The sequence below is a fragment of the Pundamilia nyererei genome, unplaced genomic scaffold (assembly GCF_000239375.1).
Source record: "Pundamilia nyererei isolate P.nyererei 1_Seehausen unplaced genomic scaffold, PunNye1.0 scaffold00088, whole genome shotgun sequence".
Lineage (NCBI taxonomy): Eukaryota > Metazoa > Chordata > Actinopteri > Cichliformes > Cichlidae > Pundamilia > Pundamilia nyererei.
Genome location: NW_005187489.1, coordinates 774,355 through 799,457, shown reverse-complemented (window position 1 = coordinate 799,457; position 25,103 = coordinate 774,355). Strand labels below are relative to the sequence as shown.

The window sequence follows — 25,103 nt, the reverse complement described above, 5'->3', positions numbered from 1 at the left end:
ACTCACACTAGGACAGCTGACTGTGAGCTCATAATATCTTCAACACATTTAAATTTGCTTTGCAGCTTTCAGTAGGGTCATGCTTTCAAACTAGCTGCACAACCTAAAATCACCTCTTTTTGATTTCAAAGAGACAGAAGTCGTACTTCCCAAAGTGCGACCTGCATCAACCAATCCACTCAGTCATGCTGGTTTCCATGACCGGTGCAAAAGTATTGAATTACTGTGAGCTAAATAATTAAACTGAGATTTCACGGCACTTATCAGTGATATGGGTGTTCATGTTTTTCATCACCCAAATTGTATGAGTCACTATAACTTATAGTTGAAGTGTTTGAGTACCATTCAGCTGAAACGACACACTGACTTTACTGGATGGGCTTGGACCCCTGAGGCCCATCCATAACACCAACACTGGTCCCTGAGTCACTATAGAGGTACAGTGGGGCAAAAAAGTATTTAGTCAGCCACCGATTGTGCAAGTTCCCCCACTTAAAATGATGACAGAGGTCAGTAATTTGCACCAGAGGTACACTTCAACTGTGAGAGACAGAATGTGAAAAAAAATCCATGAATCCACATGATAGGATTTGTAAAGAATTTATTCGTAAATCAGGGTGGAAAATAAGTATTTGGTCACCTCAAACAAGGAAAAACTCTGGCTCTCACAGACCTGTAACGTCTTCTGTAAGACGCTTTTCTGTCCCCCACTCGTTACCTGTATGAATGGCACCTGTTTGAACTCATCATCTGTATAAAAGACACCTGTCCACAGCCTCAAACAGTCAGACTCCAAACTCCGCCATGGCCAAGACCAAAGAGCTTTCGAAGGACACCAGGAAAAGTATTGTAGACCTGCACCAGACTGGGAAGAGTGAATCTACAATAGGCAAGCAGCTTGGTGTGAAAAAAATCAACTGTGGGAGCAATCATCAGAAAATGGAAGACATACAAGACCACTGATAATCTCCCTCGATCTGGGGCTCCACGCAAGATCTCATCCCGTGGGGTCAAAATGATCATGAGAACGGTGAGCAAAGATCCCAGAACCACACGGGGGGACCTGGTGAATGACCTGCAGAGAGCTGGGACCAAAGTAACAAAGGTCACCATCAGTAACACACTACAACGGCAGGGAATCAAATCCCGCAGTGCCAGACGTGTTCCGCTGCTGAAGCCAGTGCATGTCCAGGCCCGTCTGAAGTTTGCCAGAGAGCACATGGATGATACAGCAGAGGATTGGGAGAATGCCATGTGGTCAGATGAAACCAAAGTAGAACTTTGTGGTATAAACTCAACTCGTCGTGTTTGGAGGACGAAGAATACTGAGTTGCATCCCAAGAACACCATACCTACTGTGAAGCATGGGGGTGGAAACATCATGCTATGGGGCTGTTTTTCTGCCAAAGGGACAGGACGACTGATCCGTGTTAAGGACAGAATGAATGGGGCCATGTATCGTGAGATTTTGAGCCAAAACCTCCTTCCATCAGTGAGAACTTTGAAGATGAAACGAGGCTGGGTCTTCCAACATGACAATGATCCAAAACACACCGCCCGGGCAACAAAGGAGTGGCTCCGTAAGAAGCATTTGAAAGTCCTGGAGTGGCCTAACCAGTCTCCAGACCTCAACCCCATAGAAAATCTGTGGCGGGAGTTGAAAGTCCGTGTTGCTCGGCGACAGCCTCAAAACATCACTGCTCTCGAGAAGATCTGCATGGAGGAATGGGCCAAAATACCAGCTACTGTGTGTGCAAACCTGGTAAAGACCTGTAGTAAACGTTTGACCTCTGTTATTGCCAACAAAGGTTATGTTACAAAGTATTGAGTTGTATTTTTGTTATTGACCAAATACTTATTTTCCACCCTAATTTACGAATAAATTCTTTACAAATCCTACCATGTGGAGTCATGGATTTTTTTTTCACATTCTGTCTCTCACAGTTGAAGTGTACCTCTGGTGCAAATTACTGACCTCTGTCATCATTTTAAGTGGGGGAACTTGCACAATCGGTGGCTGACTAAATACTTTTTTGCCCCACTGTAAGTGACCCATGCTTCCCAGTTTCTGTGCTTACTTTATAAAGAAATAAAGATAGCTTCTTAAAGATCTTTACAAAGCTCTACAGTTAATCCATCTGTGCCAGGAGAATTTTAATTTTTCCCCTTAAATCTTTGCATGATTATTTAATATTGTTAAGTGAGTCCATAAAAGGAGTAACTTAAAGTTTTTCACTGATTTTGTTTTTAAAGAAGAATTTTGAATATGGTCTTCAGTTATATTACTCTTGACGTTTTATTTAAAAATATTTTTTTCCTTTTTATTTCAAGTTTAAGAAAGATACATTCTTCTTCCTTTTCTAGCCATTTTTTCAGTAATGAATAAAAGCTCCTTCAGCCCTTGAAATATAAATGTTTTTATACCTAAGTTGTAAATCTTTTAGATTTGTCTGTTCTTCTAATGATAGATTTTCTTTTTTTATGTTGTTGGAGCTTTTATAAACTATTTTCTAAGTTCGTAATCTTCATCAATTCTTCCTACGTGAATTTTGTATAATAACTGTATTCTATAAATTCTGTATTTTATTTATTTATTTATTTGTATTACTTTTTATTATATTATTATATTATTTTTATTAAGTTTAGTGACTCGTCCATTAAAATTTAGTTGTTAAGTTGTTTATTTCAATAAAAATAAGTTGATGATCTGAAAGTGGAGCTGAGATTATATCATATTTGATTTCTGCCGTTATATGAACCGATGTTGTTCAGCAATTAATCGATTATCTTTGCTTTATTTACGTTTTGTTGTTGTAATTGCGTTGCTTTCTTCTTGTACGTAATATCCGGCGCTAGTGCTGAACTTCCTGTTTTCTTCCGCATCAATACCACAGTAATGGCGTCTTTTAGCGAGGTTAGCGCTTTTTTCTTGTTATTTGTATTTTATTGAGGTTTTTTTTTATGGATAGTGGATACGGTAGATGGATGTAACTCGTTAGATTGCGATGTGTCGTTTTGCTGACAGAAGTTGTGTTTCTTCGTCGTGTTTGTTGGTTAAAATGTCGTGTTTTGTGTACGAGGCTAACGGGAATTTAGCGGCTAATAAGCGTTAGCTTTCTGACTGTCAGTTGTTCTCAGGCGTCTCTTCTTCATTGAACAGTTTGAATTAAAACGTTTTACTTGTATTGATAACTGTCTTTGTTAGCAGGAGTCTGCTGCAACTGCCGAAGAGGAGCCGACTGAAACCGTCACGTCCCAGAAGAGAGAAGCGAGACTGCGAAAATTTCGAGAGCTGCATTTCAAACGGGTGAGCTGTTTAACTTCAAAGCTTCAGTCAAATGTATCGTAAAATCACAGAAACCTCATGTTTAACCGCATGGTCAGCAAATTGGGGTCCCAAAGCCCGGAATCGATCCACTGTAGTGTGCAAACCAGTGGCATGTGAAAAACAAAGGTTGAATATGACCAGTATATCTCAAACATATCTCTCACGAATGATATCGAATCATCTTGAGCCCGAAAAAACATTCCTGTCACAAAGCAGAAGCTCACAAGCACAACAGCTCTATAAAGATTGGGCAAAAAAGGACTTGATTAATCATACAGGGTAGTGACAATAACGCAGTCATAAAGATGTTTGCAAAGCAGGTAATTTCTTTATTTTATATAAAACTCACTAACACATCCTGCTCACTGCAGTATATTTAGGGATGGGTACCGGTTCTGACATAAACGGTAGTAATCAGACCGAAAAGCAGCGCACATTTCGGTGCTTTTTTTCCTGAGCTGTGATACACTTCTAGACAATCATTTTACGTTTCCGAGGATAGTAGGCGGGGCCAGGGACGTACGTTCTTTTAGAGCAGAGCTACAGATTAAAATGCCCAAGGCGAAGCGGTCAAAAGTCTGGCTGTACTTCACAGCAAAATATGCAAACTCATCAGCCTTCAACAAGTGCTTTAAGCTGATACTGTGATACTGTCAAAGGAGGTAACACCTCGAATCCGATGAAACACCTGGCGACGCATAGCGTTTTTTTCAAAAGCCAAGAAACGCGCTGTATTTGATAGCTTGCTGCGAGACCTCACACCGAGCACATCTACTGCGGGTGTGGTGCCTGTTATCAGACCCGGAGTTAGCAACATACCCAAAAACACGAAGAGGAGAGTCCTGGCCCCTAGCCCTGCCAGTGTATCAGAAATGGTGAGGATGATGATGCAGCAGCAGCCGTTCTTCTCTGCGTGAGTAGCTTAATGTTCGTGTGTAATTTACGTTGAGTAGGCTAACCACGTTATTACATTAATGCATGTAAGGTGAACTAGCAAACATCATCATAGCTACATGTGGCTGTCTTCTTGTTTGATGGCAGATACTCCCTTCACCCTGGCCAAAAAGGCTAAAATGACCAAAGAAAAAGTGGAAAACAGTTAAACATGAGAGGTTTTTGGACAAAGTTTGTGTTTTTTCCATTGTTTAAGCATTGCTTCCAGCCAAGAGTGATACCATATATGCCCCATAGCTGCAGAAAAGGCTAACATTGTTATCTTTTTACAAAAAACCAGCTGAACATGAGAGGTTTTTGGACCAATTTTGTGTTCTCCATTCTTTAAGCACCGGTTTGAGCACCGTTTAAGCACCGGCACCGTTTCAAAAGTACCGATTTGGCACCGGTATCGGATAAAACCTAACCGATACCCATCCCTAAGTATATTTGTTAATATAAGCAAATATATCACAGATAGAGACTTCAGCAATCACTTTTTGGTGTGACACCGGCCCAATGGATGGCAGTTGCAGTAAGGTCATTAACTAACCCAGTTTTTCAATGAAACGCACTGCTGCTCCTAGTGTCGTGATGGTGTGATTAATGTGGATAAAGTGAGATCTGTTGTTGAATATTTGTTTTTTAAAAGAAAATCTAAGGCTGTTCATCGGTTCTTGTTTACAAGATAAGAACTTTTCTTCTAGTAAGGAAATAATGTTTTTAAACTTGGGCTGCTGGTATCAGTAGTAATTCTCTGGACCATGCAGCCATTATAACACCCCCCAGTGCATTTGGAGAGTAATCAGGGCATAAAGAATCACCTGCCAAGTCTAAATACTGCTTTGAAATTTTGCCACAAAATAAGCTTTAAAAAAAAAAAAAACACAAAACCCCCCCGTTTTTTTTGTTTTTTTTTATTAGCTTATTTGCTGAAAGTTTAACTTCTAAAGGCGTGTTTACAGCAACTCAAAGTAGAGCTCTTTTGGGGAATTGTAGGACTGAACGACAAGTTCAAAACACATTGTTATTGAATTGTAGGTTTCCAACAGTAGATATGTTAATGTACTATAACAGAAGATGTCTCTGTAAACATCTTCTAAAGATAAGTACTGTGTGTTACTCTTACTTTTCTTACCCATTTTGATCAAATTGGGCCAGGTGTGACCCATGAAATGAGGTATAGAGGTTTACAGGCGTATTGTATTTTAGTTTTTTCCCTTTTTTTCTTTCATGCAGCTTCTCCTCAAACCTGTCATTTGTGTTATTTGTCACTGCAGAATGAAGCACGTAAGCTCAATCACCAGGAGGTCGTGGAGGAAGACAAGAGGTTGAAGCTGCCCTCAAACTGGGAGGCTAAGAAAGCCCGACTGGAGTGGGAGCTTGCTGAAGATGACAAGAAAAAGGTATTTCAATTTTTCAGTAGTCCTGGGTTGGTACACTGGATGTACTGATATACTGGTCCTAATTTCAGGCTAATTAAATATCATCATACCGAAGAACATGCAAAATCCCCACCAGGACTCTTAAAGTGATTTTTAGGTATCCACGACAGCTGTATTAACTGCATCCTTGTCAATCTCATATCATCACTAGTGCAGTTGCCCCAAAGTCTAAAGTGAATCACCTCCAGGCATTGTCAGAAAATTCTGTTTCTCTTCTATGTAGCACAACATAACGTGTTATCGCATCACCCAAAAATACTGTGGCAGTTTTATGCTGGATTTACTAGAATCAAAATATCTAAAAGTTTTGCGGTGGTGCAGTTGAATTTTTCCCAGTTTGAGCTGATTATTAAGTATCGATTACTGATTCAGGAGTGTGCTGCTCGTGGGGAGGACTATAACAGAGTGAAACTGCTGGACATCACTGCTGACGATGCAGAGAGGTGGGAGAGGAAAAAGAAGAAAAAGAATCCCGACACAGGATTTGCAGGTCGGTTGTTCCACTAAAGACAGATGCAGATTATTTTCTAATGACTCTATTCTTCTATTTATTAATGGCAAAAAATGTGTTAGAAAGTTGAGTCGGAGAAGGATGAGTGACAGATGACTTTATCATCTACTTGTGCAGTCTAACATTTTATAGTGTGGTTATTAGACTAATTGGTTAAACATGCCATCATAATAGCAGTGGTTGCAAAGCTGTAGAAACTAGCCACAACATGACCCTGCGTTTGTATTAGTGTCATCGCTGGCACTTAAAAAAAACAAAGATGAAATGGTGAACAGCGACAAAAATCTGTGGTCGATCCCATTAAAGATTTGCTCATATTCGCCTACACGGTAATGTTAAGGTGTCAGTAAAATATTTGGCAGCAGGAAAAATGTAACAGGTCTGCCCAGATTTAACCAGCAGCGTGATCATAGACTGTTGCACAGCACTCGCGGTGCATTTAATTTTCACATCTTAGACTTTAAAAAGCTTTTACAGGCAGTGGACTTCAGTGTGCTGGTAAAAGCTGAATGATTTTCTCCTGGAAATTTGAGTTAATGTATAGAAGCAAATATCAGCGAGTGATTCTTCATTATGTCCAAGACTAAGATATTTTTTTCCACTATTTATTTAGTTAAATATGTCATATTTAGCAACAATGTTAGCATCACCTCCTAATGGATGTAACATTTTTAGTCCGTTCTTTGCTCAGAGTTGCTATAAAAAAATTCCTAAATCACTTATAAGCTGAAATTCCTCTTGTTGGTACTTTCTAGGCTAACGTAAGACCTCTCTGAGGTCTTTCTAAGGAGACTAGGAGCACACCCTTCTATTTACTTTTTGTCAGCATACACAGAAACTCTGCAGCTGACCTGTGTTGTGTTCTTTGGAAGAGCCAGACTGTCACCAGCCTACCAAAAAATGTCTGTTTGAATCAAGTTTGAAGCTCAGGCTAACAGCACCACCTTATTTAGCTTGAATCCTAAAAGAATTCTAATCTGATTGCATGATTCTCATCCTCTTTAACGTCCAGCATGATTGCTGAACAATGTTTAATACTGTGTAAAAATAGACCACGTCTAATGATTGTATTGGCTGAGGAATCCTTTTGCAGATGTTATAAGGTGATCAGATCAAACAGCTTTATTTTAGCCGTGGGCAACCCTCTTGTCACGCCAAAGAGCCTCAGTCCAATCGTTTACTAGATACTTACTTAACTTAATTTACTCTTGAGAAAGTGGTGCACCGTGATTCTCGTCTTCTGTTTAGTTTCCAATTTCTTTATCACAAAAAATTCGAGTGACATAGATGAATGAAAGATGCTTTGAGCCGACATTACAGCAAAATGTAGGGAGCCAGCTTCTTATGGAAATGCTTGTTTTTGCTATTTGTACCATTCTTTCTGTCCATTTTGGTGCTGGTTGGATTTTTCTGACTGTTTGGTAGCCGTTACTTTTCATCACACCATCTGTACTTTTTCAGTGATGGCAAGGCTTAGTGTAGCTCCTATTGGAAGAGTTGGAATAGAAGGTGAATGCCTTTGTGGATAGCTTTTATCTTTACCAGGATCTTTGTGACTAGGAACAACCTTTAGCATCAGGAAGCTTTGTGAACACAGATCCTGGCCTTACCGTGTCAGACTGCTCCTGCTTTAATCTGCTGGGAAAAAAACATTTGCTGTGTCTCCTAAATATGGCTGCCATGTGTGGCATCAAAACCTCCCCTGAATTAAAACCTCTGGGGAGAAAATAATCAGCAGAGGGGCTTCAAAAAAAAAGGGAGGGGGGGGGGGGGGGGCTGGGGGGGAGAGATGCCTCTTCAGCCCTCCTTAACAAGCCGCAGATTGTGATTGCTGAGCCTCGTGCCTGCTTGCTGTTTGTTCCACTAATTATAACTCTTTTTCTTTTTCCTTTCCTCCTCTCACACACAAACGCACACATGATGGACTACAGGATATGCAGAAGCCCAGTTCCGGCAGTACCAGAGGCTTACCAAGCAGATCAGACCAGACATGGAAAATTACGAGAAGCAAAAGGAGGAAAGGTGAGTTGGGCCTCCGTCAGACCCCAAGCAACCTCTGTATTCTCCAGCCAGGTGGTGAGTGGCTGCTGGCAGGGGAAATATGAACATATAGATATAGAGGCACACAGCACCTTACTGAAAGCTTCTTTAGTTTGCCTGGAAGGCACCAACTTGTTTGCAAAGACTCAAAATCACAGAACTGGGGACGTTTGCGTTCCCTGTACACCCTCCACTGGCATTCATCGTCGTCACACAGGAAGTCGCTGCAGTATAGCAATAGTTGCTGTCGCTTGGACAATACCACCACATCAGTCTCCCACCAAAAATTGTGCAAACTGGCCGAAGCAACGCCAAAATGGCAGCTGACATTGATTTTTTTATTTTTTTTTGCACATCACCGTGACAGGGAGCAAACAGGGAATTGGAGCGACAAAAACGAGGCCCATTGTTTTACAGATTTACTACTGGCACATCTTTGTAGTAAAACCCCCATTAAGGGCATCACTGCATCTTGGAACCAAAAACTAGAAGAAGAAGAAGAAGAATCTTTTAATTGTCCCAGATGAGGAAATTTGGGTATAACAGCAGCAAGAAAGACACATATACAAACAAACAGTATACAAGACACAGAACAGAAACATAAACAATTTTTACATATTTACATCAAGGACAATGGTTACCAAAAACAGAGTACTGTACCATTATTAAATTAAATAAAATTAAATGAAGTTAAGAGGCAAAATCTGGTTATAGTGTGAATCGGTTGATAAAATAGTGCAAGTTACAGCGCTGATGTAAACATCTGTGTTTGTTGGGAGCAGTTCTGATTGTACAGTCTGACAGCTGCAGGGAGGAAGGACCTGCAGAAACGCTCCTTCATTCATCAAGGATGCAGCAGTCTGTCACTGAAGGAGCTCTGCAGTTCAGCAGCATTGCATGGGGTGGGAGACTCTGTCCATCAGAGTCTCCCAGAGTCCTTCTGTCTCCCACCACCTGCACTGGGTCCAAGGTGCATCCCAGAACAGAGCTGGCCTTCTTAATGAGTTTATCCAATTATTATTAACTAACGTATGTTGCAAGTTAGATTTTGTACGTTGATTAAAATAAATATTACATTTAACTGACTAGCACTTCTGGAGTCTTTATTAATCCGGTTACACAGACCACTCAAATTATGAAGAAATGTCCTTGGGAGTTAGTTTTACGAATTTCCTCTAACAGTGTAATAAAAATGATGCATGAGGAGGTCTTTCTGTGACCCGAACTGTGAAATTTCCAGTCAAGTAAAATTAATTGAGAAAATGAAGCTTGGTGATATTGATCTATAACGCCCGCCATCATGTGTGTGCAAAGCATTTTCTGTATATTAATTCGCATATCCCCGATTTGCCCTGGGCGATATGTTAACGTAGCTGCACACTCCAGAAATAATTTAAAGATTAATTTTTTTTAATGTGGAGAATGCGCACCAAGGTCAGAGAGGAATTCACTGCCCTGGAGGTGTTTTCCAGACTGTAAAAGCCGCCACATGCAGAACCATGAAGGATGCACCATCACGACTGGCCCCAAAGCGACATCATCTTCCCTCATTGGGATGTGCATAATCACAATGATGGGATAGAAAAGTGGATTTAGGAATGTTAAAGTGCCGATTATCTGTGGTTATGCATTTCTAATTGTTTTGCTGGTGCTCCACAGCGGTGAGGACTTCCACCCCACGTCCAATAGCCTGATCTACGGCACCCATGTTCCCACAAAGGATGGCATTGACCGCATGGTGGAGGATGTTGAGAAACAGTAAGTCACACTTTTCACGAAAGCAGTTCCCTATCCACTTCGAACCATCTCTTAATTTTATATCTACACCAGCCTGATTCACGGGGCAGACCGCTAAGATAAACCTCTGTACCCACTGATGCTCTGTGGTTACACAAAATCAAGCATGTGACGTAAAACAGAATTTTATCCACCTGTGGCAGTGTGGAAGAAAAGCCAAGCACTGATTTGGTTAAAGCTTGGTTATTATGATTGGTTTGCACCATCAAAGCTGCACAAAATGTTTGTTTTGTCTCAGGATGACCGTGGGTTCATGTCAGTTAAATCCCTGCTTCCCAATGCTGGCACACCACAAACGCAGTGTGAAGATAAGCAAAGGCAATGGGAGGCAATCTCTGAGTGGAAGAATTCAACCCCGGACCATAAATTCTGGTCCAAATGAGGATAGGAGGCAGTTCATTATCTGCCACCTTCTGACCAAGGTTTAAACTGAGTTTTCAAATACTGGGAAGTTCAACCTGCTAAACTGAACATAACCGTAACCAAGCTGGCAGGGTCACGTCTTGTTATGCCAGGAAGAGGAGGTGATTGGTTGTGCAATTTGACAAGAAAGTTTGAGCAATAAGTTGGTGACAAGCAGCGGGCTGCTAACTGCCTATGAAAGCTCCATTGTGCTGCAGTCACACCGAGGAAAACAGTGGTTGGAGACCGGAGCACAATCAAGATACTGCAAAATAGTTGCTTCAGAAGACTGGGACCAGGTGTCGTGTTCAAAGCAACTTTTATGGTAATAAGACAAAGTTTGTTTGTTTACAGCCCACGAGTAAAGGGTCAATTACATGCAGTCTGTTTGTGATAATACAGAAATTGACTTTAAAAAATGTGAAATTTGTTGCTTGTCTTCAGACACAGAAAGTCACATCAAACTTCCAGAACCTCAGAGATTTGAAACAGAACTTCGAAAATGCCTCAAGAAATCGTGATGTAGTTTCAATCACTTGAGATCCATCAAAAACAAGATGCACCCGTTGGTGAAATGACTGTACAAACTCCATGACTGTACAAAGTCCAACTGCGATTGTTTGTAGATGGGTTGCCTCACACTGACGAGCATGCAACGTCTTCAGCCTCTGGGTGACCTGTTTCTTGCTGCAGCTGCTTGTAGTCAGTCTCCGAATGTGAAAAAAATCAGTGCGGTGACAACAAAACCACCAGTGTTTCATAATAGCAACAAAGTTGCCATCCTGTTGTTAATGTGACCGAGCCATTGCTCGGCTCATAAGTGACCGTTGGTTCTTGATATGATAATCATAACATCACATGTGACATCCATGAGCTATGATGCTTTTATGTATTTCAAATGTTCAAATATGACATTGTTTTTTGGGGGGGTTTGAAAATTGTTTGCAGCCAGTGACTGGATGTCTCCTCCCTTGAAATTCTCCAGCAGACCTGCAGAGCCTTGCAGATGTTTTCAGTTCAGAACTTTCAGACAGAACTGTGTTGAATAAAGTTCGGAGATCTCACAGATTAAATGAGTGTTGGCCAGTCTGTAAGTGACCGACTAGGTCACGTGATGGTGGAACTGGGTCATAGTCGGGGCACTGTCAAACCTGAACAGCCTGTGTGCACGGCTAAATGTCAGACAGATGGTGTGATGCTTTTGCAAAGCTTTATGATAACCACACTGGAGGCTACTTTAAGGTGGCGAGACAAAGAGGTCTAACAGTACCTTCTGCCTCACTCACTTTTAATGTCACTCAGCTGAAGGTTTTCTCTTTCCTCCAGAAATCTTTGACCTTTGTCTTACCCCGGTCTTCCCCCAAGCTCTTCTATATTTAAGACAGTCGAAGGACTGTGTTGGAGATGCAACTGCAGGGCATTAGACAAGGATTCGGTTGCCAGGGTATGACGCACAACAATGCTTTGAAGACACGGTGGATGAGGAGTAGGAGCTCACAAATTGACAGTATTTTCCTCCGAGTATGTGCGCTAGGTTTTCCATCGCCACTCGGCTTGCCAAATTTAAAAATGCATGCTTCCAAATTATTGCCTGCAGCCAGTTATTGTTATTGGATCTGCCACAGTTGGAGGCCACGCCAGTTTATGAAAATGTCTCTAAGCTGCTTTTATTTTTGCTTTGTGTCAGGATTGAGAAGCGGTCCAAGTACAGCCGACGCAGGGCCTACAACGACGACGCCGACATCGACTACATCAACGAGAGGAACGCCAAGTTCAACAAGAAGGCGGAGCGTTTCTATGGCAAATACACAGCAGAGATCAAGCAAAACCTGGAGAGGGGCACAGCGGTGTAGAGCGTCAGGTCACTTTAGAGCTTCGCTTTTTATTTTTTCCTTCTTGCTTAAAGTCTCTGTGTTTATGAGTGAAAATGCAGTGTTGCCAGGTTTTTGAGCTGACATATGTAAAAATTTTTGTTTTACTTGTACAGTATGAGAAGTCTGTCTCTGAACTCTTATTTTTTAATAAACCACTTCCAATTATCTCATTATCTTGCACACTTGTTGTGCTTTTTTTTTTTTTTTCCTGTGGCTGCTTCTGTGTGTGGTCTCATGACGAGAGCGATTTTGAGCGTGAGAATGAACTGTTAACTCACCATTGAATCTCTTTGGGGGCATGTTAAGCACAGAATGTCAGCCAACAGGGTTTCAGCGTAGGTGCACGAAGAGAACGGGACGCGGAGCAACAGTTGGGTAATTCAATTTATCGCTTTTATCATCTGCATCTTGCCACTAACTTCCCCAGAGCAGATATGTGAACACAAAGCCTTGTGACTTCAGAGCAGACATGCAAACAGCTTTCCATGCCTGAACGTAGGGTCACTGTGCCCTCTACTGGATAAGCAGCGACAGGACAGAGCCAGAAGGGTTAAATGACATGAAATGTGTCCTTACTTGAAATTTATTTTATTTGGATGAGTTAGACCCTTAAAGTAAATTTATGAGATCTTCTTAAACACAATGCATGTTTTGCTGATGAAAAGCAGGGGAAGTCTTCAGATTTTCCTTTTGATATCTGACTTGCTGTTGGTGTTCAGGTTTAAGAAGTCTTATCTGATTAGCCTGAGGACACTGGCTGTAGAAACGTTGCATAAATTCAGTTGTGTCTGACACTTTTGATTCATTCACAGCCAACTGACAGTTGGTGTGTCCTATAAAGCAATACTGATTTAAAATTAAGGCACAACTGATGCCAGTGTCTGCTCATAAAGGTGGGGGGATCATTGAGTCACGCAGAAATGTCAGGATAAACCTGTCTTCTCACCTTTTCCTGTTAAAACAAGCTCAACGCTTGCTTTGTGTGTCAGTACTAAGTAATCAGCAGTATCTCCCATCAGTCATTAATCACAATTACAAGTCAGCTTACAGCCAGAGACGTTTAGTCTGGCAGTAAGGCGCTCAAAGCGGTGAATCCACCTTTGAATATCTGAGTATCAAGCTCAGATTTACCAGTATCGCACTGCTATTTATATTATATTTTGCCTGGAAAATATTAAATAAATGTGCAAACATACTTTGAAATACATTAGGCACATCCTGAACTGTTCTCCAACACCACTATTTAAAATGTAGCTCCAAGAACATCCCCTTAAGAAAGTTTTTGCATTCAAAGTTGGCTGCCCATGGTGCCTACCCCGCAGGGTGATAATACTCCATCACCCTTTGCAGTGTAAAAGAAAAACTACACTACAAAAATGTCTTACCCATTGGAAGCCAAATCTAGTGAAGTCAGGCCCAGTCAAGTAAATGTACAGCATTATAACTAGAGGTGTTAACCTGGGCTAAAACAGAACAAGTGGAAGTGTCATGTCATGCTATGTTACAACAGGTACAGATTTACCAATAACTGTTCTAAAAGATTTTATTTTAATGTTCAAGGTTTGAGATGCACTTTTTGATCTGCGTTACCACTGCTTGAATCAGCTGAACAAATCAGATCTGACAATTGAGGTCAGGAACCTTCTGGAAGCAGGCCTTTATATAACCAACCTTGCAGGCAGTGGAAATGCTGACACCATGTGGCTATTTCAGATACTGCAGGTCACTTTCCAGCGGATTTCCAACTACTAAACCCTTGGGGGTTTAAGTGGGGGGGAAAAGAAATTACACAAGTCTCCTTTGGCACTGCTGCACCTTCACGTATGAAAGGACGTCCAGAAACAAGTATTATGTGAAATAACTTTATTGAGTTTATAAACATCACAAAAAACACAAGGAAACAAAAAAAAAAAAAAAATCCCACCTGAACGATTCTTCACTTCTTCCCACAAATCTTTAACATCTGCAAGAAAACACCGATGTGTGAACATCTCATATGTACAGTATATACAGCATGTACAGTGTCCATGTGCTCTGCCCCACGAGTGCGGGTTTAGGTATGTTTGCGTGCACTCGAGGATTGGCCTGATCTGACTGGGATCCACTGGCCGTAGGGCTTCCTACGCTCTACGCTGTCCACTCGGGGAGTTACCTTTGCTGTAGGAGGAGCTGCAGCTGTTGGCTTAGCAACAGAGTTCTGAAAACAAACAATTTTTATTTTATTTTATTATCACGAGTGATTCAGAGCAGTGTGAAACAAAGGAAGACTCACTTTAGTTTAGGTCACTTACGTTAATGCTGAAAGCAATTTTTCCTTTCTGGGACGACCTTGGGCTGGAGACGTCATCAGGCTCCTCCTGTGTGCCCTGTTGAAAAACAAGGACAACAAGTAGTTACTCACAAGCCCCAAACTGGAGGCAGAGTGAGCTTTGACAGTTTGTGAAGGTCATATTAGATTAACTGCTTCTAACACAGTTAAGCTTTTCTACTGCGTAGGTAGGTATAACTTCAACAAACTACAGCTCTCATGCAACCCCCAAACACTTAATCCAAGCTTCAAGGTAAGACCTTGAAACAGAATCTCAAAACAAATTATTAAAAATAAAATAAAAAAAAGAATAATAAAAAGAATATACAGTTGCAGAATGGTGGTCACGCAGCTTTCCCAGCCCCTTAGCACACACCATGTGTACCAACTTATCTTTGGTATATGGAGAGGAGTTCTTCATCTGTTTTTAGCTCTATAATGCAGTCCACACACGTGCGCTCCATCAGCAAGTGGAGGGCTCTGCTAAATAAACAACCCACTTCAACTGCAAGCATAAATACATTTGTAATATCAAATTTTTACTTCCTTTCTACAAGGTGAATCAGTAATAACACATCTGAGTTGGCTGCATCTATGTGTGCAATTAGCAAGTATCTAAAATGTGAGATGTGACATCTACATTTGCATTTATTTGGCCTCTAGTGGAGAAAATGCAGATTGTGAAGATTACAAGGAGTACATTTTGTTATCACCCAAGTCACATGACAGCCCTTTAATCCCAGGTGCCGATGAGTGAAGGAGACCACTGTCATGTCATCTATGAAGACAGGAATAAATAAAGAGCATGTGTTCCCCTCAAGGTCCAAAAGGTTAAACAAGACAGGAAAGTCAACAACACCGACCACAATATAGTCACAGCTATAAAGTCTGAGTGCTGAATCATTTAAAAACAATGCATTAACCTCTACCTTGTGATTAAAAGTTAGAGAGCACTGCTGTGCACAGGAGATATTTCTAAGCTTCTTCATATCCCTCGTCTTTATATGGAAAGAAAATGCACATCAAAGTCTTTAGAGTATTAAAAGCTCCGCCTTCAGTGAATGGCAGGTTCCACATACAGGTAATGTTTCCTGCCACACTCACCTGTGCTGCGGTCTTTTCGGAGCCGTGTCTCACCCTTTTCTCTGGCTCACGCTCTGGTTCTGACAGGATTGGTTTCACACTCTCAGGAAGTTCCAGTTTCTCCACTCCCAGAATCTTCATGGCGTTTGCCTTTGCAGCTTCAAGGAGTTCCCTTTTATCTGCTCGACACAAACCAAATGAAGACATTTAATAGAAGCATTATTACTGCTTGCTGCCAATTTCTACTGACATCAACTACAGAGCTTACCACACAGACTGAGGCTGACAGAACGTCCAACAGATCGAGATCGGCTCCTGGATGAGGATTGTGAAAATCTGCATCGATACTGGCTCACGCGGCCCCTGGACCTGCGGAAGGATGACCTGGATCGGGAAATTGAGCGGGACCTGGAGGGAGACCTGTACCGTCTGCGATGCGAGCATCTGGCTGGCGAGCGGCTGAATGAGCGAGTGTGGGCCCTGTAACAGCGGGGTGGGGAATGACTAGAACGACCTCTGCTGCGTCTGCTGTGGTCGTCACATCGACAGCGAGAGGAGCGTCTGTGGCAGCGGGGGTAGGAGCGTGACCTGGAGCGAGAAGACCTGCTCCTGGAAGAAGATGAGGACGATGAAGATGATGATATGTAATAGCGTCTGCGTCTGTCGCGCCCTCTGTAAGAGCCTGAGGAGTGGCTGCTGTCATAGCTGCTCCTGGACACAGAGCGGGATATGGAATAGGATCGGGATGACCTGGGGCTTTTCTGGTCAAAGATCACATTGAGGCCATCGCTCTGGCGAGCACGGGCCATTTCGGAATGAGAGCCTGTTCCCTTGGCCATTATCTGGTCTTCTGTCAAAGGCTGGAAAGAGAAAAGAAAACCTGCATAAAATGACAAGAACACTAAAATTACTAAGCTTTTTTTTCCCTCCCCCTCTCTCCTCCCCTGGTGCAAGTCCCTACTACTAGATTTACTAGCCCTGCGCAAATTTGCATAAATTCCCCTGAACCCAACACCCTGCTTTCACAGGCCTTCAGCTCCATTGTTCTCCTGCTTTTTTTGTGCAAACACACCCCCTGCCCCCCAACCAGGAGAGATTCTGGTCTTTCCTTACCTGCAAAGCTACTTTCCTTCCTTACCTGCAACCTACAATACACTATGGTAGTTTTTATGTGCAATATTTCTCATGCATGCCTGTCCATAAACACACACACACACACACACACACACACACACACACACACACACACGTCCATATTTATGTTTCCAGACGTTTGTATAGTGCACTTTCTATACTGTGCTCTGTGTACAGTTTTTATTTTTGCTGCTTTTGTCTTGCACTGTCCACTTTTCTGCAATAACAAGTGCAGAAATTGTGACATTTCTCCCATCAAACAAAAACAGTTTCATGTGCAGATTTTCCACTTGTGGGACTAATGTCGATTTGCTGCGTGCGTGCGTGGGCAACATTGCCATTTGTTTACTCCGATCCAAGGCCAAACCTCTGTTACAACCTTCAGAAATTCCTGCCAAATCGATACAAAAGACAGACATTCACAATATATGGGTACACAAGTCTGTTTTATTTCAGTGTTTCAAACTTTACAGCGTTTGCAGACCCAGTGTCCATCATCCCTGCATTTGGCACAGGTGAATTTCTGACAGGTAAACCTGCTGCGATTCCTGTTGCGCCTCTCCTGCACCTGGCACTGCGTTGTCTTTACAGTCCCTGGCACAGCAGCTGCAGCAGCTTGCCTCTGTGCTAATATTTCCATGTGCTGTATGAATCGGCAACGAAGTTCCTGAGCTAGAAGACTCAGAAACAATCTTCTTTTGCCTGTCCACCCTGTACATGCCTTGTACAAAATGTAGGCATTCACCACCACCAGGTCCAGTATATTGCAGAAAACCGCTACTGGCCACCTGCGTGTTGCTGCTCTTACGGAATACATCCGCGCAAGTTGAGGAAGTTCACGCTGGACTTTATTCACTGTGCCCCTTAACGTCGTTTTGCGTTGCAGCAGTCTGTGCGACAGTGACAGTGAAGTAAAGAAATTGTCCATTGTGACATTTCTCCCATCAAACAAAAACAATTTCATGACCACGTTCTCTGCCAGCCTCTCTCCCTTCTGATCACTGGGGTCCTTTCCCAAGTAAGGAGATGCACTGTAGACATATTCCTCTTCCGTGGAGGCATGTTGGTTTCTTGTTCCGTCTCCTTTTCAGATTCTTCTGAGGAGATATCAGTGGCCTGCTGGACAAATGAAACCTCTCCTCCATCAGTCTGCTTCGTCCATTTCCTGAAGCAAGGCCAAAGCCTGTTGCGTGGAGAGGTTCTTCCTGCTGGCAGTGATACGGAGGCCATCCTGATGTGTGTGCGATTCTCCCGCCTGGTCGGTCTGCATTTATGCACAGCGCTGTGCTGTAGTAATGCAATGCCAGTCATACACATACACAGTCACAATGGAATAATGGAAGATCTGTGCTGAGAGTCAAGGAAGGTGTGAATGTGTGCCTTTCATAATTGCAGGTCAGTCAATGTGTGGGATATTTTATATAGACATTTGTGACGGTTGTAACACAGAGGTTTGGCCTGTCTTGGATCTGAGCTACTCTGAGTAAACAAATGCATTATCCATTATCCTTGAGGCCTGGCACATTGCAGACCTCAAGGATAATGGGTGGTTGGCACAACAAAAGCTGGAGGAGAAACGAGCTGACGACCTGTGAAAATCTCAGCAGGGGTGATTTACACCTCAGAACTTGCACCAGAAAATAAAAAAGCCAGTAATTCTAGTAGGTGTTGGATTGAGGGAAGTTACGCAAATTTGTGCAGGTTTAGTAAATCTAGTGTTAAGTGATCAACACGCCTCAGTAATTTTAAATACTTTACTGGAACGAAGTCTTTTTAATGTGGCATTACCACCACTTTCTCAATGACCTAGAGAGAAAGATCCCTAGAGCAAAACGCGACTGCAGACTACTGGTAAATCACATTTCAAGGCAAGCTAAAACTAAAAACTGCTCCCTGAACATTAAACAGCTTATAAAAGGAATACTTTAAGTTACATTCTGTGTTAGAAACGTGTGTCAGCGGTTAAAGTCTATTAAAAGACAGCATAACCGTTGCATGACCACTCTGCTGCCCCTAGTGAGCAAAGCAGTGTTGTGTAACCTCACCGGCTAAACCGGCTTGAACTGGAAAGTTCCAGGTTGACGTAACCCTGAGCTAACGCGTCTCCATCGTTGAGCAACATTCGCAAATAATAACTTATCCACATCACTCAATTTGCATTAGTCACAACCTTTTTTGTTTGTTTGTTTTTAATCTGAAACCGTTTCGTGTAACTCTAACTTAGAAATAAAATAAAGCCAACGGCGATGTTTGTCTTACCAGTTCGACTGTAACTAGGTCTTCTTTCTGTTGAAGTCGATTCAAAGGGCAAACGCTGTGGCAAATTGTTGCCCCCCAGAAGTATATCAAAAGACGAAAAGCTGTCAGAGAAACTCAAAATGCTCGAATTTGTTGGTTTGTAGCCAATTAGCTCAGAAAAAAAGCGACCGTAGCGTCTTCCTCGAAGTTCACTCTTCCACCGTAGTCACTCTAATGTAGGCGGGGAGAGACCGCAGCGGGCTTTAAACCTGCTTCTGGAAATTTCCATTCACGTGATGTTCGCGACGATTGGATTCTTTTGAATGACTCGCGGGCTTAACGACTCTTTTTAGGAACAAAATAAGTCGAGTTATCTTCCCTTTAGCGGCTTCTGCTTTTTTAAATCTCCGCAATATTCATTCTTCCTTTAATCGTTGTTTATGAATCGTGCCATATTTGTGTTTCTACAATCAGTATAGGTTAAAAACAAGGTAAAAGAAACCGATTCAGCGGGTAACTGATACAGTTGGTGAAAATAATCAAATCGTTCAGGGCGACCGATAAACCCACTGAGAAAAAGGCGCATTGAGGGTTTTGTGTTTTGAAGGCCTCAGTGCTGCAGAAAAAGCTGCACACATAGTTCTGAGATGCAGTAAAAGCTATTATTTAAGTATTATTTATAGAGGAGTTTAATCCTGATACCGAGCAAAGATTAGGATGGATGTATTCAGTGTATTATGTGCAGGATAGAGTTTACAAATGAATTCGGCAATGATTATGATTTCATTATATTGCATTTAAACAAAAGCTTGCTGCAGCAAATAGCAGAGCATGATGCGGTAGGTGAAGGGAGGGGGGCAGTTTGGAGTTTCTAGAAAATTCACATAGACCTGAAAGATTACATTATATCTGCAGCATTATCATTGACAAAGGGATAAAAGATGCATCACAGCATCAGCAGGTTATTGCTGTATTACAAGTCTGAGTGGTGAGTAAACATAGACTAGACATCAGTGTGATTCTCCATATCATTTCATTGATACTCAACATAAACAGCCAGTAAATGGTTAGCTGGATTACATAATACTTCAAATTTAACTGCATTTATTATACGGGAAGAAAACGGAATCCGTGAAGTGCAAAGGAATTATTTTGATATTACAAATTTACGACTTGTTCTAACCCAGTTCTTACTTAGCATCATCCATTTTGTTGGACTAAAAAAGAGTTGCAATGATTTGCATTAACCTATCCTTTCAAATAATGTTATATATTGCTATAGGTCTTTTGGTATTGGTTTACTTTGATAGCTGCTTGTTTCAGTCGAGGTTTCTTTTAGGATAAGGGATGGGAAATCCTTTAAACATGTTGGGGGGCCAAGCTTCAGCTGCTATAACTCAATCAAATGTGTCTTTGTTCTTGTTGAGTATTTGTTGAGTTGAGTAACTGATACTTTCTCATGTTTCTGATGTCTCCCTATCAGCGTCATTATCTTCCCTCCTCACTATTGCCCGTGTTTTATTTTGCTAATCTCTCTTCTGTTATTCATTTAGCTTTGCCTCTTTGTAACGTCTACCCCACCCACATTGGCTTGTCCTCCTATTGTTCGTTGTTTTGGTTTGTTTCTGCTTCTGTTTTTGCATTGGCCATCAAGTCTTTTCCCCTTTCTATCAGTCTAAAGAACTCAAATATCTGGGTAAAAAGGTGAAATTTCAGTATTATATTCGTTTTTCTACATTGTAAAGGAATGTTGCAGAAACTCAAAGAAACCAGTCAGCACACATCTTCAAACTTAAGAGTAAATCAAATAAAACAAAATTTCAAAAAAGGCCTTGAAACTAATTATCCAAACTTTGTCCTACATAAAAGAGAAATTTTATTTTAAATAAAAAATGACAAATTTCACTATTTCCACATTTAATAGTTTAAACCCAATAAGTTTTTTGTTTTTTAGTGGAATAATAATTGCTTGTTTTTGTTGGCTTTTTAAATTGTATTTTAATGGTTTATTTTTGGCTTTTTGTACTTTGCCATTGGATGTCAGGCCATGACTGAAGTCTTTCTCAGCAGGAAGGCTGTTAAAGTGACAAAAGACAATTAAAAATCTGCTTACATTCTCTAAGGCCATCCAGCGTAATTGAATTTAAGATATTATCAGTCAGCTGAATGGGAGTTATCATTGCGTCTTCAACCAGAATGGGTCTTCAACACCTTCTAGTAAACTCTAGAAGGTGTTGAAGACCCATTCTGAAATCTTAATGAATGATTCTTTCATATATTCTCCTTCCGTGAACGGCTTCCCATGCTTGACTATTTGCTAAATGGCCATAAAACTTGCATAGTTGAATTTGCAGACTTCATCCACTTCTTCAACTGATTTTTCCTCAGGTCAGCCTTCCGCTTCAGTTCTTCAGCTTTATTTCTCTCCCTCCGGGTATTGTTCTGCAAAGGCTGTGTTTTTATTTTGGAAATGTCTTGTGACATTTGACATTTTATTGTTAGCCAATCTCTCTACACAAATTAGGCATACTGGTGGGCCACTCTGATCAGAAGTAAATGCAAATGCTCAGGATTTTCTACGAGTCTGTGGCCAGTGCAATCCTCTACACTATTGCATGCTGGGGGAGCAGGCTGAGGGTCGCTGATGCTGACAGACTCAATAAATTGATCTGTAAGGCCAGTAATGTTGTGGGGATGGAGCTGGACTCCCTTAAGGTGGTGTCGGAGAGGCAGATGTTGTCCAAAAATAAAGACAATGTTGGATAATACCTCCCACCCACTCCATGACATGCTGGTCAGTCACAGGAGCACGTTCAGTGAGAGACTTGAGTATCAAAAAGCACCACTGAACGCCACAGGAAATCATTCCTGCCTGTGGCCATTTCCCTGTACAACTCATCCACTTAAGACACTGTATACTGCAATAGCTACACCCTTTTTGCACACGCTCTTCTTCTTATTCAGCTATTTATCAATAAGTGGCTTATATCTATATAAGTCATGTATATATTGTATATATTGTGTCTATTTCTTACTTAGTGTATTGTCTTTCTTTGTTACTGTTTATACTGGAGCACTGTAACCAAAATAATTTCCCCTAGGGATTGATGATTCTGAAATGAATCTGCCCGAGCATCATTAAATGTTTCATTTTCTTCAGATATTTTTCTTTCCTGACATTTCTCCATACTTGGCCTCCCTGGGGTTGAAAGTCTTGATATGCTTATTTTGAGCAACAAAAAAATAAATAGTCAAAGGAGCTTCAGAACTGAAGAAGCATCTCGGATGAGAGGTGAAACATCTTCAAGCAACTTAAAGAAGTCCAGACGCTTTTCTTTGCAAGCTCCTTTGACTACGATGACCTGGATGAATGAGAACCTTCACAGACAAATAAATAAATAAATAAATAAAATTAGAACTACAATTTAAAAAAACGTTTAAAAAAAAAAGAACTGACACAAATAAAATACACTTCAAATAAATTCTGATAATTTATTTTCCCAAGGAGCTGCATGTGACCCCTGTTCTAGAGGTCAGGAGGTTGTTATCACTGGCAGGAATCATTTACCGTATGCTTGACACCTCCACTGTCTGTTTCCTATGCAAATAATTTCACAACCTTACAGCTTCATTAACGACCCAGTCAACCTCCCTGCTCTCTCATAAAAGCCCAAGTGAAATGTGATGTTTATTTATGTTATAAATACAGGATTTTCCTCTATCATGAGATGGAGGACTAGAAGATGAGTCTGGTAACAATTGTAGGTTAAAACGATGCCTTTCATATGCTGCCTTTTTTGGAATACATAAGGATGAAAGTTTACCCAAAATGCACTTTTTAAAGTTCTCTCCATTGTATTATCAGAAAACAGCTCAAACACCCAGAGTACCAAGATTTGTTCCTGTTCCTCTGTGTCACAGACATTTAACTGGTGGAGGTTTTCTATTCAAACTGTGATATATTCCCTGATGTTGATGCTGAGTGTTGGAATCATTGCTTGGACTGTGATGCAGAGTAAAATGAATTTGGTAAATTGACTGGTACTTATACTATGCCTTTCTACTCAACTTGAGCACTCAAAGCGTTTTTTATTCCAATATGTTATGATCCCTGAGTGGTGGACACAGTTTTATTTATGGTTTCTTTTTGAGGAGGACTCATGTTTGTGTTTTTTACAGAACTGTGAACCGAACCTTAACAATACTTTTGTTTAATTATTCCTCCCTGAGGGAATCTCTACAGTCTGTCATTTATGTCTTATATTTTATGTTATCTTTTTGTTTGGATTTTCTGTGTGTCTACGTTCAAATTAGTATTTAGAGTTCTATTCATGGGGTTATTGTTTACAAGTCTTGTTTATTTTGTGATGCTTTCTGTCTTTATGGTTCATTTTCTAGCGTTGCGGTTTTGGTATACACACATTACTTTTAGTTACCATCCCTACATCAGTCTCTGCTCTGTTTGTCTTTCACTTTGCTTCTGTGTGATTCTGTCTTCCCCTGTGTTTTGTTGTGTCTTAATTCCTGTTTTATTTCAGTAGCTGTTGGTCTCCTGTAACTTGTCTGGTTTTACTTCCTCGGCTTGTTGTCTTCATTGTTTTCAGCTATCTTTAATTACACTCCTAGTTCTATTTCAGTCATTACTTCTTGTATGTGTATATCACCTGAGCATTTCTGCACCCTTTGTTGTGTTATCCATTTAACTGTGTGTCTTGGGTTTCCTGAGCTTGAGCTCCATGTGATTTCTGAATATGTGTATTCCTTGGCATTGCTACTTGTGTAATTTTGGATTTGTCCTTATCAGCATGAAATACGTGCCTCTCTTGACCGCTCTCTTTTGCGTCCTGCTCTTGTCTTCTCAAAATTGCCAGCTGTCTATGACTGTACCGTCATTGGGAGAAAGTGAAGTCGTGAATGCATTTCAAATGCAAATAAAGGAAGTCTCGGGCGATCTCGCGACATTTTATGTAACGTCTACTTAGCGGTACTGTTTACTTTGTCGCTTCCTCCTCTTTCCTGCGTTATAAAAGCGGAGCGTGCGCACACCTCGCTGTTCACCTGATTTGATCGCAGGCTGAAAATGGACGCGCTCACCGTGCTGCCATCCAACTTCGGATATGTTATCCTCACGTACCTTTACAGCTGGATCATGCTGGGGTATTTGGCAGTTAAGGTTGGGGGAGCCAGAAAGAAGTACAACGTGAAAGTAAGTGAAAAACGAACACTGCGCGCTCTGAAGTGATTTTTATTTGCATCTCTGGCTTATTTCACGCTGTTTATTCTGCAGTATCCCACCATGTACAGCGACAAGGAGCAAGTCTTTAACTGCATCCAGAGGGCGCATCAGAACACCCTGGAAGTGTACCCTCAGTGGCTGGTTTTCCAGACCATCGCAGCTCTTGTTTACCCGGTAAATTTGATCATATACACTTAAATCAGTCTTCACTACTAAGTTTTTTTGTTTTATGCATTTATTGTGTTAGTTCAGTGGGTCAGGGGCCGAGCAGGAACACGCCCGCGTGAACTTTGGCATGATTTTTCCAGATAACAGTCTAGTTCAAACGTTAGTGTCAGAGTGAATAAGCAGATTTTCCTCGATCACAGGGGTGTGTCCACGACTTTTTTTCTCTGTGGTGGATTGGGGGTGCACAGTAAAACAGAAGTTATGGTCATAAATAAACAGAGTTTATAAAATATAAATCTAATAATGTTAATTAGGTTAAAAATCTGGGATATCTCACTACAGATCACATAAGAACGGTTTACGATATATAGATAGCATGCAAATATCCTGTTAGGCAGGTTTGATGTATGTGCAGAGAGCGGGAAGATCCTTAGAGGAAAGTAAGTTTACAGAAAGTTTAAGTGGTCGATAATGAGATGTCAGTGAGGAAGTGAAATGTTTGTAGCTGCTGAAGTGAGCACAATTAAAGATGTCAGAAGAATTGTATTTGCAGGCTCAGTGCTTTTGAAAAACAGATTATTGTAGCAGATTACTAAATATAAAAAA

At 41.2% G+C, this 25,103-nt stretch overlaps 3 protein-coding genes across 6 annotated transcripts; 2 read left to right on the top strand and 1 right to left on the bottom strand.

Annotated features, from left to right (window-relative positions):
• The first annotated feature begins 2,827 nt into the window (after nt 1-2,827).
• syf2 (SYF2 pre-mRNA-splicing factor) lies at nt 2,828-12,503 on the top strand. Its single transcript, XM_005738947.1, has 7 exons — nt 2,828-2,914; nt 3,209-3,307; nt 5,542-5,667; nt 6,079-6,196; nt 8,149-8,239; nt 9,917-10,015; nt 12,144-12,503. Exons 1-7 carry the CDS (start codon nt 2,897-2,899, stop codon nt 12,307-12,309), a joined length of 717 nt encoding a protein of 238 aa, XP_005739004.1. The 5' UTR covers nt 2,828-2,896; the 3' UTR covers nt 12,310-12,503.
• Nucleotides 12,504-14,187: 1,684 nt separating this feature from the next.
• Nucleotides 14,188-19,363, bottom strand: rsrp1 (arginine/serine-rich protein 1). Of its 4 annotated transcripts, none has more exons than XM_005738946.1 (5): nt 19,115-19,363; nt 15,990-16,601; nt 15,743-15,900; nt 14,622-14,696; nt 14,188-14,527 (listed from the first exon to the last, which is right to left on the bottom strand). In XM_005738946.1, the coding sequence occupies exons 2-5, from the start codon at nt 16,558-16,560 to the stop codon at nt 14,384-14,386; spliced, it is 948 nt and encodes a 315-aa protein (XP_005739003.1). In that variant the 5' UTR covers nt 16,561-16,601; nt 19,115-19,363; the 3' UTR covers nt 14,188-14,383. The 4 variants fall into 4 exon arrangements, 2 of the variants coding, with proteins under 2 accessions (XP_005739003.1, XP_005739002.1); XM_005738945.1 differs by having other exon boundaries at nt 15,990-16,581; XR_311887.1 differs by lacking the exon at nt 14,188-14,527 and having other exon boundaries at nt 14,631-15,121; nt 15,339-15,900; nt 15,990-16,581.
• Nucleotides 19,364-24,070: 4,707 nt separating this feature from the next.
• Nucleotides 24,071-24,542, top strand: mgst3b (microsomal glutathione S-transferase 3b). Its single transcript, XM_005738944.2, has 2 exons — nt 24,071-24,299; nt 24,381-24,542. Exons 1-2 carry the CDS (start codon nt 24,174-24,176, stop codon nt 24,525-24,527), a joined length of 273 nt encoding a protein of 90 aa, XP_005739001.1. The 5' UTR covers nt 24,071-24,173; the 3' UTR covers nt 24,528-24,542.
• The last annotated feature ends 561 nt before the right edge of the window (nt 24,543-25,103 follow it).